The 14,420-nt window shown below is 36.5% G+C and overlaps 1 protein-coding gene across 2 annotated transcripts in view; it reads right to left on the minus strand.

The window, feature by feature from the left end:
• Window positions 1–14,420, minus strand: part of LOC142617482 (nuclear-pore anchor) — a 56,194-nt gene that overhangs the window by 15,030 nt on the left and 26,744 nt on the right. For both annotated transcript variants that reach the window (XM_075790366.1, XM_075790365.1), the window contains exons 19-28: window positions 11,135–11,178; window positions 10,962–11,035; window positions 4,946–5,048; window positions 4,648–4,782; window positions 4,477–4,575; window positions 4,367–4,408; window positions 4,204–4,257; window positions 3,737–3,916; window positions 3,526–3,573; window positions 2,817–2,867 (exon numbers count right to left, since the gene is read on the minus strand). In XM_075790366.1, coding sequence (XP_075646481.1) covers window positions 2,817–2,867; window positions 3,526–3,573; window positions 3,737–3,916; window positions 4,204–4,257; window positions 4,367–4,408; window positions 4,477–4,575; window positions 4,648–4,782; window positions 4,946–5,048; window positions 10,962–11,035; window positions 11,135–11,178 — 830 coding nt within the window. The remainder of the gene's footprint in view (window positions 1–2,816; window positions 2,868–3,525; window positions 3,574–3,736; window positions 3,917–4,203; window positions 4,258–4,366; window positions 4,409–4,476; window positions 4,576–4,647; window positions 4,783–4,945; window positions 5,049–10,961; window positions 11,036–11,134; window positions 11,179–14,420) is intronic.

The following is a 14,420-nucleotide window of genomic DNA, read 5'->3' on the forward strand; positions in this document are numbered from 1 at the left end:
TTCTATTTGAAGTCATACACTCTGTTATGTCTTTAATTGACATGTCCTTTTTCTTTTGACTAATCTGCTAATGCATCTTTTGGTATTTCTCAACCTTTTTTTGTTCGTTTGACTTGAATCAACTCATTTTTTACTCATTGGTGCATTAATCACTCTACCCTACATGACCAAACCATCTCAAGTGAAACTTCCTAATTTTTTCCTCCAACTTAACCAGCTTAACATTCTCATTTCAGCTACACTCCAATGAACATGGCTCCTTAACAACCTAACATTTAGTACCATAGAGCACAGCTGGTCTTATCCTATGATCTTATCCTATGATTCATATGTTCTTCAATCTCTCCATCCTTATGAATTATTGACCTGAAATATTGAGAGCTCCCACTTTTCGGTATCCTTGACCATCAAGTCTTACTCTTACAACCCCTCCATGCTTCTTTCTACTTTTACTAAACTTACATTCCATGTACTCTGTTTTAGTCAAAAGCCTTTTAGACAAGTATCCCTCCAAATTTCAATTTTGACAGCCTCTTCATGTTTGTTTCTACTTTTACTAAACTTACATTCAATGTACTCTTTTTTTCCTACCTTGCCAAAAGCCTTAGAGCAACCACATCAATGGTTGCAAAAATGTGCAAAATGCAAAAAGTCCCCAATTTTGCACATTATAATCCAAAAAACTCACATCAGTTTTTGTAAAAATGTACAAATATTCACCATGACCTTGCAAATGAACAGTAACCGTGCATATATGCACAGTTACTGTTCACCGTGTAAATGATTTTTTATTCTTTTTTCTTTCTCCTCTCTCTACCTCTGGCTCACCTCACTCTCTTTTTCTCATTTCCTTTCTCGCCTCACTCTCACTGATCAACTCTCTCTCATTTCATCAGACTCTCTCATTTCATCAAATCAACTCTCTTGCCGACCCACGCCACCGACACAAGCCCCGTCGCAGATCTGTTAGTTGCTGGGTTTTTTCTGGTTTTTTCCCATCGCCGATCTGTTGGTTGTTGGGTTTTTTTTCTAGTTTTTTCCCCATTGCTGATCTGTTGGTTGCTGGTTATTTTTCTGTTGTGGTAGGCTAATTCTGTTGGGTTGTGTGGGTTCCGATTGCTGGTGTCAATCTTGTTGCACGGTGGGTTCCAATTGGTTGCTGGTGTCGATCTTGTGTGGGTTGCGATTGTTTAGATGGTGGCTGTGTGGTTGTTTGGGTTGTGTTGAGTCTGTGAGAGATGACCGTGTGTGGGTTGTGTTGGGTACGTGAGAGAGATGACAGTGTTAAAAGAAATGAATATTTTATTTGAATAAATGTGTAAAATAGACTAACCGATATGAGTGTTTTGTAAAAATAGGTGTATAAAATAGAAAAAATAGATTTTAGATGTGCAAAATAGAAAAAATTTTACACATACTGATGTGGATGCTCTTATAGACTTTAAAGCATCTCTCCAAATTTCAATCTTGACACAAACTCCATGTCTAGTTTCATCCACTAAAACTATATCAGCAACAAAAACATAATAAAGTGACTACAATTTACATTAGCCATCAAACTACCACAACTCTCCTCCCTCCTTTTTTCCCAAGTACATCTATCTATCAATCAAATTCATGTCTAGCTAGAGTTGGTACATGTTGCATACTGTCTAATATTGAATATGGCATTGCTATGTTGGCTTCTTAAAAAGAAACAAATATACTAAATAAGGATACATGCATTAGTATTATTTATTTAATAAGTTCATAAGCTTAATTGCAAAAAAAGATAAACTATTCAAGGAACCAAAGCACACAGGCAGTGTACTAAGGAAACGACAAAGAAAAAAGCTTCAAAGGGCATTAAAGTTACAACTATCCAGCAAAAGGTCCAGGCTCCAACACTATGTAGCACCTAAATAATGCACAGACTCTATCCTCAAGTCCTCCAAATTTAGAGAAAGTGGCCACAGGAATCCGGAGATTTACCCATAGCATGTAGCCCATTGTTCTCCACAACAGTCATAACAGAAATAGTAAATAACTGGCATCAGATGTCATCTATACATTGCCAAAAATGCCACCCGTTATTTTTCATAAAGGCGACTTTCAACACTTCCACGTGTTTGTGTCTTCATAAGCACATTCCCCCTTCAGAACCCCATGAAAGGCCTATAGGGCTCAAACATCTCCATTAACAATTTTCATGACTTTTATGCATCTTTACAAACATTGCCATTGCTAGGAAGACCAGAGAACTATCAAAACACATAGAGAACCAAAAACCAAACAGGAAGCAGTAGTAGCTAAGCAATGTAGAAAACATAAAAGAAAAAAAATGAGAAATAGGTGCCTCCAATGAGATATACAGGAGAACAGATGATAGGGCTCAATTCTCTAGATTATAAGACAAAATAATCCCCCAATAAGAAAGGCACAGAAGACAAATAAGTCAAAGTTAACAAGTCAGGCAAAATAATCCCCCAATAAAACAATTTTCATGACTTTTATGCATCTTTACAAACATTGCCATTGCTAGGAAGACCAGAGAACTATCAAAACACATAGAGAACCAAAAACAAAACAGGAAGCAGTAGTAGCTAAGCAATGTAGAAAACATAAAAGAAAAAAAATGAGAAACAGGTGCCTCCAATGAGATATACAGGAGAACAGATGATAGGGTTCAATTCTCTAAATTATAAGACAAAATAATCCCCCAATAAAAAAGGCACAGAAGACAAATAAGTCAAAGTTAACAAGTCAGACAAACACTAGCTGCACATCCTAAAAGTACTATTCAAAGATCAATTAGATAGATAACGAACAACACTGACCTCATTGCTCGAGAAAGACAAGGGCTCATTCCCACCATCCACCTGAACATCCTGCATCCACACAAAAGACAGAACAAAATTAAATAACAAAACATAGTTACTGAAATATATTTTTCCATGGCAACGCCTATCCCTTATAAGATACTTCAACTAAGTCAATTTTTAACCTGCCAGCCCTCACTTGAGTCTGCATGAATGAACTGACCCATGTTACAAATGTCCTGACACTATCTATCAAGGACCGGATTTAGATTACATCCATTGGTCATAAAAATTGCCAATAGTGTATTGGTTCAGACACCAATTACATCAATTACAATGTTACAACAGTAAACACCCCCCCCCCTTTTTTTCTCTACTTCAAGCCATTAAAACAATACCAAAAGCTGATTCTGCACATGAACAATTCATCTCAAAAGGAGACAAATGGTAATGAAAATCTATGGAATCAAACACCCCTAAATCTCTTTAAGAACCATAACATTGCCATTTCAAATGCATATAGATCTATTATCCACAGCTTATCAACACTTTTTCCTTTAGTAAGAATATCACATAATATCTTCACACAGATAGCAATGTCGAAGACCCCCCCCCCCCTTCCCCAAAAAAAAAAAACACTCTACAAGCAAAGGGAAAAGAATGCTTCAAGATGCAAAATTCCAATGATAAGGTAATTCTTCAACTTTAAGAAAATAAGATAATATACCATAGCATCTGAAGAATTGCTTTTTCTCTCTAGATCCAACAGTTTCGCCTGAGTGATCATACCAACGAGTGAGCACAAATAAAACAATGGGCTTGAAAGCATGATCCAGCTCAAATTTTTTAAATAACAATAGAGTTTATGGTGTAATAACGCACTACTATAATAAGTGAGGATTCAAAACAAAAACAAAAAACTAGTTGGAAATAAAGACCTCAGCAACAGCAGCTCTGGATTCAGCAGCCGCAACAGCACGCAAAGCATCAGCCAACTCTTTTCCCATTTGTTCAACTTGTCTCATTGCATTTTTTAGGGTCTGCTCACGATCTACTGTGAGGTTTCGAACATTATCCCGCTCTTCTTGCAGCTCTCTCTTAGCCTCAGCCCATTCCCTCTAAAAATGCCATTTGAGATAGTGATATATAGTTAAGTCTTATTCTTTATCATCACAAACTTTAAATCAAAATAAATTCACATGACATTAAGGCATGGGAATGCAACAGAATTAACATTTGCCATCATCATCAAAAGAATAATAATTGCAAGCAACAACCATGCAACATCACTAAAAGGAAATCCAGAGGACAGCGTTTAAATATAAAGAGCAACTAAATGAGAAACTCCAGCTAGTCAATGTAGAACAATTGACAATGTAATGCCCCATAAGTAATGGAAACAAACCTCAACATGCTTCACATACTCCTCTTGTTTTCTCCTCTCAGCAACTCTTGCCTCCTGTAGGACACAAGAAGAAATCAAACCATATAACCAAATGCCTAGTCCATGTTCCACCATTTATGGAAGGGGAAAAGAGAGTACACAAAAGATAAACAAGATGTGCTACCTCACGAACTTCCTCAGCACTTTGAATAGTGTCCAAACTAGCCTGCATACAGTTATATAAGAACAAGCACTACACTAAAGTATAAAAATTCAAATTGCCATAATCTTAACCTGTAGACGATGCACCCTCTCTGACAAACTACAAACTTCAGTGCAAGCTCTCTTCTCAGCATTTGATAACATTTCCTTTTCTTGCTTTAAAATGGATACCTATTGAATTTCAAGATATGATATGAGTATTATCAAAGGAGATATCAAAGGAGTAGTTGAGGAAATTTTTACCTCCATAGTCAGCTTCCGAGAACGTTCCTCAGCAGCATGCAAAGATTCAGAACTTTCACGCAGCTTTCGTTGGTAGTCAACAACTAATTGCGAAAACTCCACATTTCTAGCTAAAATGCCATTCGATTCAGTTCTCTGGTATGTTATACATTACATGTAACACCACAAATCAGGCATGATATGCAACGCCATGTATGAAATATAATAAATGGGACATAATTATGGGGGACGGGGTTTGGAGAAACCCACATACACATACACATAGAGAAAGGGAAAATTTTTCAAAAAATATGATCACCTGATGCTCAAATTCCTTCATAAAGCTTTCAAGTCTCTCTCTAGCAAAATTAGATTCCAGGGCCAACTTGTCACGGTCCGATCGTAATGATATAATCTCACTCCTAGAATCAAATACCAAACATCTTGAATGAGCAACAATAGACGGCAGGTAAAAAACAGACGGAAAGCTACAATCTAATATAATTAAGAGATGATTGTGCTCACAATTATGAAGAGGATGATCAACTAAATATACCCAATAAAAAATTAAACATCAATCATCAATCACACAAAAAAAAAAAAAAAAAAAAAAACAACGCCCTAAAGAACAGCGTCAACTGTATTCACTATTAATCTAGCAACCTGAGTTCCCACACAGGGGTGATCAAACACCTGAGAAACCCAATCCACATGACCAAACCCCTCGGCCAAAGGACAAACAGTTTTGATCAAGTGGACAGTCGGCAGCAGTTGAATGTCAAGTTCAATAATAATAACAATAATAAAGAGCACCCTACTTCACACGAGGCCTCTTAATTATTAGGAAAATGTAATCCTAACCTCAAACATGGCTGGTCTTGATTGATCACCTGTAAATGGAATTCTCACAATTGGCCAATAATCCTCTCTCACTTGTTCTCTCTTCTTTGATTTCACTGATCACCGCTCAACCACCATGGTTATTTACTTGATTATCAGAGATGACAGCATTTTGAATAGCCCCAATGAGTTTCAAAAACCCCTTGCTCTCAAAATCCCCTCAATCTGTCCACTGCCATGTCTCCAAAATATCCTCATTTCCTTTTTTTTCTATTATAATTGTTATTAGTTTATGCTTTTGCCAATTTGGGGAAAATGGATCTAAGGATTTGATGTATCTTAATTGGCTCTTCTATGAAATTACTTATTTCACTCAGCAAAGTCATATATCATAATCCCTGTCTACTCTCTTTTTCCTTTCTTTTTTTTTTTTTTTGATAAATAAGAAAAGTCTGTATTGATTAAGCTACTCTATGCAAAAGGAGCATAAAGCAGCCAAAAAGTAAATACATTTAAGAAACAACATGTGCTGACAATGGAGTCACACCGACTATAACCGGAGACCTTTAGTGTGTTAGACTGACATTCTAACCAACTACACCATGTCACCTCTTTGGGCTGTCTACTCTCTTTTCTTTTCTTTTCATTCTTTTATGTACTTCCTTATTTCGCTCAGCCATCTACGGATTTGCTGTTTTCATTCTTTTATGTTTTATTTTGCTCACCCTCTTTGCAATTTTTTAACAAAATTGGACAAAAGGCTTGAATTGAAATTAAAGGACTTAAATTAATTTCAGCCAAACTTAGAGACTCCAGTTTGCATTTTAGCCTTATATATAATAGTTTGAAGTCAATAGGATTGGCAAGTCTAATACAAAATTAGTCTGAAACTTCCTGTTTGACTGGTTTACTAATTACATAGAGGCAGTGTTGGGACTTGGGAGTTCTCTCTTCTCCATATGTTAGGCTGTGCCAACATGAGAGAAAGTTTCCAATGCTGCAAAACACAAAAGATCCATACCCAATGATTCATCCAGGGGCCAACTGTCCGTACAAAAGTGGGGTGCAGACTGTTTCACTTGATCCATCAATTGGCAACAGTTGGCAGAGTTCCCCACCCTAAGGGATCGGATAGAGTGCGGGTTTGAATCCCAACCAAGCCTGGACTACCCCTGAGCACCCCTATTCCTATTTTGCCCAGTATGAAACATGTTATACTGACAGTACACAGTGATTTTGGAGATCCAAAACTTTACATCCTTTCTTCCCTTAAGTCGTGAAACATAAGAGTATAGAGATTGGGGGCAAAGACAAACTAAAACTATAATGATCAACTCATATTATCTTATTACATTCTTTTTGGTTTCTTTTTTTCGTTTTTCTTTTCTTTTTCTTTTTTTTGTGAGAAATTGTATTTCAAAGGGAAAAGAAGACCATTTGATGATACTTATGACCAAACTCAAAATTTAAAAACACCACCATTAAGCTAGAACACAGCATTTCACTCATGATAACCAATAAGAATATTAATGTAATCAAGAGCAGAAAGAGAACGTACAACATCAAAAGCAAAATTCGTTTTTGGAAATAGACAATAAAACAAAAATAACAAAGCACAAAATGTTAAATTTTTCTATCAGCTTTAGAATTAGTTGTAAAGTACATATTAAATTACCTTTGAACCATGCCAAAGAGGAAAAAAGACCACCAAAAAAAAAAAAAAACTGAAATTCAAAACATTTTCAATTAGCGAAAATAAGCAGGAAAGGACCTTAGTGCTACAGAGGATTAATTGCACTTTCTAATCTGTGGTTTGGCCAGTTTTAAAGTCACCTACCCGTGGTTTAAAAAGTGTCACATTACCCACCTTATCACTATCACTGTTAAATAGACAGATAAATTCAAGATCAAAAGTTAAGGTTTTGAAAAAAAAAATCAAGAACCCCAACTTTTTTATGAAAACGTGTTTATTCTTAATTTGGGAGACTGATGAGGGAAGAATAAATATAGCAAAGAATTCGTAATTAAACTCAAAAAGGAAATCAGGAAAAAAAGAATATATATATATATATATACATATTTTTTTCCCCACAGCGAAAAAATGGTTAGCAGTAGCCGACCATTACTGTGTTTCTGAATTTCCTTTTATGCTTAGCAAGACAAGCAAATCTTTTACATGTGGATGGTTGGATCTACTTATAAAATAACTTTGGTCTTCAATGAAATCTCCGTAGAAATCTAGTATGGAATCTGTTTATCAATAAAAAATTCCTTGACGGAATCTATGTAATTATTTAGGTTACTAATCTCTCAGTGTCTTCCACCTCGATAATGGCTGACATCTAGTTTCTGTCTCCAATCTAGATCTAAATAGGCAGATCTAAAATTTCTCTTTTTATGCTTTTACAAATTTCTTCAAGTTCTATTGAAGAATTGATGATTGCAAAAAGAAAAATAACAGTAATGTAAAGCTTCTATAGGTTCATCAAAGCCAATCTATGTGAAGCTCATTAAAAAAAAAAAAAGAGGGTTCACCTCGCTTCCACACTTACCATTGTCTCCTTGTTTGAATGGTTTGGTATTAATTAAGGTGTTTTGAATAGGAAATAGACAACAAAAAAAACTAGATGGGTACATCTATACTATATATAAGAAGATTCACCTCTTTCAACTGTACTTTTATGTAGTTCAAAAACACCCTCATTAATGAAGGGTAACTTCATTTAGAAATAAGATCATAAATGTCAAGTAACAAATTTCATTTTAAATTCAAAAAGAGAATTCTTAAAATTTAGTCCCCATCACGTTCAAAAAAGAAATTATAGTTACTACTTATTTCTAAATTTTATCATTTTTATTTGTTTGAAAAATAAAAATATATATATTTCTAAATTATAATAGATGCAAATTATTAACCTTTACTCAAATGGGATTGGGAGATTGATGAAAACGTGTTTGTACTTTATTTCTTTACAAAACCCTAACTTTTTTACATCTCTTATTTGCAGATGATACTATCCTCTTTTGTGATGCAGATGTGGAGCAAATTCTTCACATTCGGTTGTTGCTCCTTAGTTTTCAGGCGGTAACGGGTTTGAAGGTCAATGTGCATAAGAGCGAAATGGTTCCTATAGGGGAGGTTGGGGATGTGCATGCTCTGGCTGATATCTTGGGCTGTAGAGTTGGTTCTTTACCTATGTTGTATCTTGGCATGCCGCTGGGGGCTCCTCACAATTCCCCTTTAATTTGGAATACAATTTTGGAAAATATTAAGCGGAAATTATCTGGGTGGAAGAAGTTGTATTTGTCTAAGGGGGGTCGTTTGATGCTTCTCAAGAGTACGCTTTCTAGTCTTCCGACTTACTTTCTTTCGTTATTCACTATTCCTACTCATGTGGCTAATAAAATTGAAAAGTTGCAAAGGGATTTCCTTTGGGGAGAGAGTAAAATTCATTTGGTTGGTTGGGACAAAGTTTGTGCGCCTATAGCCAATGGTGGCTTAGGGATTAGGAAACTCACTACCTTTAATAAGGCTTTGTTGGGAAAATGGTTGTGGCGGTTTGGAAAGGAAGAGGGTCGGCTATGGAGGCGGGTTGTAGCTTCAAAATATGGGGAAGATTGGGGGGGATGGACCTCAAAACTTGGTAGGGGAGCTCACGGGTGTGGTTTGTGGAGAAGTATCCGCATGGGTTGGGAGGACTTCAGCAAAAATTGTCAGTTTGTGGTAAGATTGGGGAACAGGGTGAGGTTTTGGCAGGATGGGTGGCATGGGGATCAACCTTTTCAACTGGCTTTTCCAAGGTTGTTTGGCATCGCCATTGTGAAGGAGGCTTCTGTTGAAGCTTCTTTGCAAAGGCAGGGGGCGGAGGATAGAAGAGTTTGGAATGTTCGGTTTAGTAGATTTTTTAATGATTGGGAGATGGAGGAAGGGCTGCGGTTTCTTCGTATGTTGGGTGCTATAACCCCTCCTATGGATGTTGGAGATCGGATGAGATGGAAATTGAAGTCTAATGGAGCTTTTGACATCCGATCGTACTACAACAAATTGAGAAATTCTCCTTCTACTATCTTTCCTTGGAAAGCTATTTGGAGAGTAAAGGCCCCAAGGCGAGTTTCTTTTTTTGTTTGGTGTGTAGCTTGGAATAAGATTCTAACGGGAGACAATCTGAGATTGAGGAGATTGGATTTTGTGGATTGGTGCATTATGTGCCGTCATAGTGGAGAGACGGTAGATCACCTTCTCCTTCATTGTGAATTGGCCTACCGGTTATGGAGCTTTGTTTTCCTAACTTTTGGCTTGGCCTGGGTTATGCCTAGATCGATTCCTGAAATGCTTTTTGGTTGGTGGAATTGGTTGGGGAAGCTTTCTTCTCAGATCTGGAATTTAGTCCCGCTTTGCATCCTTTGGTGTATTTGGAAGGAGCGTAACCGGAGGACTTTTGAGGATTTGGATAGCTCTAGTGAACAGTTGCTTGTTTTGTTTAGTGGGACTCTCTTTGATTGGTCGCGCGCGTGGGGACTCACGTCTAGTGACTCCCTTCCTTCTTTTCTTTGCTCCCTTTTCCTTTTCTAATTTTCTTGTTGTCTTTGTTTCTCTTTGTTTTTTTTCTTGTAGCTCCTCGGTTGCTCTGTGTTTTTTTCAGGCATAGAGTAACCTTTCGTATATATATCATTCTTACTTATCAAAAAAAAAAACCCTAACTTTTTTATCTTAATTTCTCTTATATTTTTTTATATTCTTTTTTATGTTTTTTTTTCACAATGGAAGTAATGAGGTGGGTAATGAATGTCTAACGTAGCTAACCTCAAGTGAGTAAAGTGAGACTTTTTAAACCACAAGTACTCAACTTTAAAATAGACCAAACCACAGATGAGTAAAGTGCAATTAATCCTAATGCAAAAGATACCAAAGCAATATTGTTTGTTGAATTTTTAAAAATAAATAAATAACTGAATCTCTACTACCAACAAGAGAAAGCTCGTGTAGTTCTTTTTTTTTTATAATTTGTCAAAAGAAACCCCAAAAGGTTCCGTAATCACAACTACTTTCCAAAATAAAACATTTCCAACATTTCAGATTGTCATAAGAATTCAGTGACGCAATAAAAGCAAATAACATTTTTTATAACCAATTGATCTCTTTCAACACTCCTGTCTTTCTTCCTAGAAATTGCCAATATCTATCTGACTTTTCTTGCAATTAATACAAACCATTAAGGCTTTTTTTTTCCATAAATTATTTATTCTATTTTTGCATGCACTGTGCACACTACAACTAGTATTTATAAAATATTATATTTAAGACTTTTAGTATGAAATACAAGCTGAAACTAATGATAAAAGAAAAGGCTGATGCTAAGAAAATGCCTTTTAGAAAGAATTAAGTTACACCTCCATTTTTCTCCACAAAGCAAAATAAATATGAAGTTTCATACAAACAAATCAAAGTTTGCGATACAAAAGTATATGCCCAAGTCAGAAGATAGCAAATGTACCTAGATTTTGACAACTCCTCTTCAAGACATTTCACCCGCTCCACAGCCTGGTCATGGGCCTTTTTAGAAGCTTCCTATATTATTTGTATATTTTGATGATAATGTTAGAAAGTATAGAGTAATGATCATATCTCATAGGTCCATTTCTCAGATAACATCCTTGGTAACCATACCTGAGATCTTTCGAGAAGAAGCTTTAAATCGGTCCTCCTATTGTCTGCAACAACCAATTTAATTATGTAAGCACACAAATTAATAAATATATATAATAGATTGAATAATATACCCAATACAGAAAAATAATAACAATACATAAAGGATGCACAGCACTACGAACTTAATCACAGCAGAAGTCAGGCTAACTAGTAATGTTACAATCATAGATGACCTTCCTATATGCTAGTTGCATTGCAGCTTCCAACTAGATGAAAGAATTTACAATCAGAGGCTCAGATTGCTACACTCTTATTAAAGGAATAACAAGATATCCAAAAACCAAAAACAAAGGACAAAAAACAGAGAGAGAAATCAAAGATAACATTTGATATTATCAACAAAAATCATTAACGATTCTTTCATGGTACTGTCTATTTACAAACAATTCCTTTCTTTTCGTAAGTTCTTCTATAGAAGTTGATAGATTCAGCATAACAGTCGTGATAGAGCTTTTACAAAGTTTGAATGCAACAATGATACTTTTGAGTGGAACTAAAGAATAATATGGCAGCAGTCCCATCCAATCTCAACTGGCATTGGAACTAGCATGTGAAAAATTACTGGAAATACTAACCATGGATTCATTTTATATATTCCCACTTGATCTGATGATTATACAATAGCCATACAAGACAATTTCTTGCCATCAATTTTTGCAACTCTTCCAGAAAGGTTCCTACTTTTACAGATCTCACACTTAACTGACAAATTTAAATGCTTACAAAATCTCCCTGCCCAAGCTGAAGGTTTTATTTTTGAGATAACTCAAGATGAACTTAAACTTATTTTTCATTTTCTTCCATGTGGTCTATGGTTTTAAGATTTATTGCTGTTTCTTTGGATAAACGTCTTACTCTATGATAGAGTTGTTATCATGTTGGAAGTGATATTTTGTTAAAAGAATCGATAGAAAAGATCAATTAAGGGTCAATTTGTTTCAGTATAATATTTTTACCAGTAAAGTTTCCGTATTTTCCCATAATTCTGTAGCACTAAACATTGCTACTAAATAACATAACAAAATGGGAGGAACGAGCCAATTATCCAGAGGGAAAAAATCCTCCTTCATGGGAGGTAGAAGACGCCACACAATGTATTAGTAAATCCCTTTAGCTAAAAAATCCACCTCCTCATTACCAAACACAAGAATCTATTTAGTACAATCCAAAATCCATTAATGAAACTACTAGCACAAAAAGCCTCTTAGATGAAAATTTTTTATCTCCAAGATCTGGCGTATCCCAACATGTAATTATAGAATAATCAAATTCAAATAAATGAGCCATGCCCGTTCCCCTAGACACCCGAAGAAGGAAAGAACCCCAGGCTGTTTGCACTCCAAGAAATCCCCCCGTTTGGTAGGGAATTTACACGGAGGCAAAAAACCTTTTAGGTTTGAGAACATATGGTTAAAGGACGAGGGCTTTTTGGGAAGGGTGAGTTCATGGTGGGAGTCCTATCATTTCCAAGGAACTCCTAGTTTTTCTTTGGCTAACAAGCTGAAGACGTTGAAATTGGATTTTAAGAGATGGAATGTGGAGGAGTTCGGTAATATAGGTCTTAGGGTGCAAAACTTGTGGAGGGATTTTAATGCATTGGAAGTTATCAAGGATGATTGTGTTCTTACTGTAGACGACTAAATTTCTTAGTTCGAAATAAATCAAACAAGTAAAATAGTTTCACAAATACGAATTTGTATTGATAAATGTGTGGTACAATTCTCTGTAATTACAAAAGAGTGATCCTCTGATTCGATCTCCTTGAAAGATTTATTGATTGGAATTGTGGTAATGTGATTTTGATTTGAACATAAGATATTCTTCAATTTGGCTGAGGAATAGATCGAAGATCTTTGAAACGGAATTACAATGAATCTCTGGCTATGAGCTTGTTAGAAATTCTTTGTTCTTCGTGTTCTTCGCGTTCTTCGTGTGTTCTTCGTGTTCTTCGTGTGTTCTTCGTGTTTGAAGGTTTGTGGTGGAAGTTCTTCGGTGCTTTAGAGGCTTGATTAGTAGAGCTTCGTTGATTTATGGTTTGTTGAGGTTTCTGGAGGCTTTTGAGCTTGATTCCAGTGAACTTTGAGATTTAGGAATATGATTTGGATGATTCCTCTTTGATTGTTCTTCGTATTTGAAGGTTTGTGGTGGAAGTTCTTCGGGGCTTTGGAGGCTTGAATCTGTAGAGCTTCACCAATTTGTGGTTTGTTGAGGTTTTAAGGAGGCTTTTGAGCTTGATTCCGGTGGACTTTGAGATACGGACGAGTAGTTTGGATGATTTTGCTTCGAATGTTGTTTGCATTCGAGGTTGAAGTTCTTGAAGTTCTTGGAGGCTTCGGGGTTTGATTCGGCGAGCTTACGGATTTACGAACTCAAGATATCTTCTTCCTTCGTCTCGTCACACTTGTTGTCTCTCGTCTGTCTCCTCCTAAATGTCTTAGGAAGGCTTCTATTTATAGGAGTTTAGGGGTAGGTGAGCGACACGTGGCGGAGTTTGATTGGTCCGCTTATGTCATCGCTTACACGTGCTGAGTGCTTGTGTCACTGCTTACACGTGCGAGTGCACTTTTTGTGTCATCGCTTACATGTGCGAGTGCTTGTGTCACTTTGCTTACACGTGCGAGGCACTTTGTGTCATCGCTTACATGTCTTGAGTGCTTGTGTCACTTTGCTTACACGTGCGGAGGTCTTGTGTCATTGCTTACACAACGATGCGGTTTCATGCCTTTATTTCAATGACACTTGGCAAATTTCTATTGGTTTCGAATAGCGATGGCAAAACCTAGCGACGCAATACGTGGCGCTTTGTAATTGGTTGTATTTTGTGGACTTGGTAGTATGATGTGTCGGCTTGTGATAGGTCGGGAATTTTCCCTCTCTACAAATGCCCCCTCGAGACTCGTTCATGCACACGAGTTTTTAGAGTGTGGTGAATGAATGAGTCTTGAAAGAAAAGTGGATTCCTTTTTATACTTGACTCTTCTAGTGAAATAGGCGAAGGTGGTGGAGCTTTTAGCGGGATGAAGTAATTGCGAGAAGAGTAGACCCACCCATATGAAAGGTTTTGATGAGGCTGAGAAGGGGTGCCCGTATTTGAATGTACTCGTGTGGCCAGAGGCTTTACGAGCAAAGGTTAAGTCAAAGTAATTTCGAAGAGTATTCAATGGTACTTGGAGTGGGTTGGTGGGGGTAGAAAGTTATTTGCAAGAAGTTGGATGTACTTGCAAGATTGAAACATTTCGGTAGA

Source organism: Castanea sativa, chromosome 11, assembly GCF_040712315.1.
Source record: "Castanea sativa cultivar Marrone di Chiusa Pesio chromosome 11, ASM4071231v1".
Taxonomy (NCBI): domain Eukaryota; kingdom Viridiplantae; phylum Streptophyta; class Magnoliopsida; order Fagales; family Fagaceae; genus Castanea; species Castanea sativa.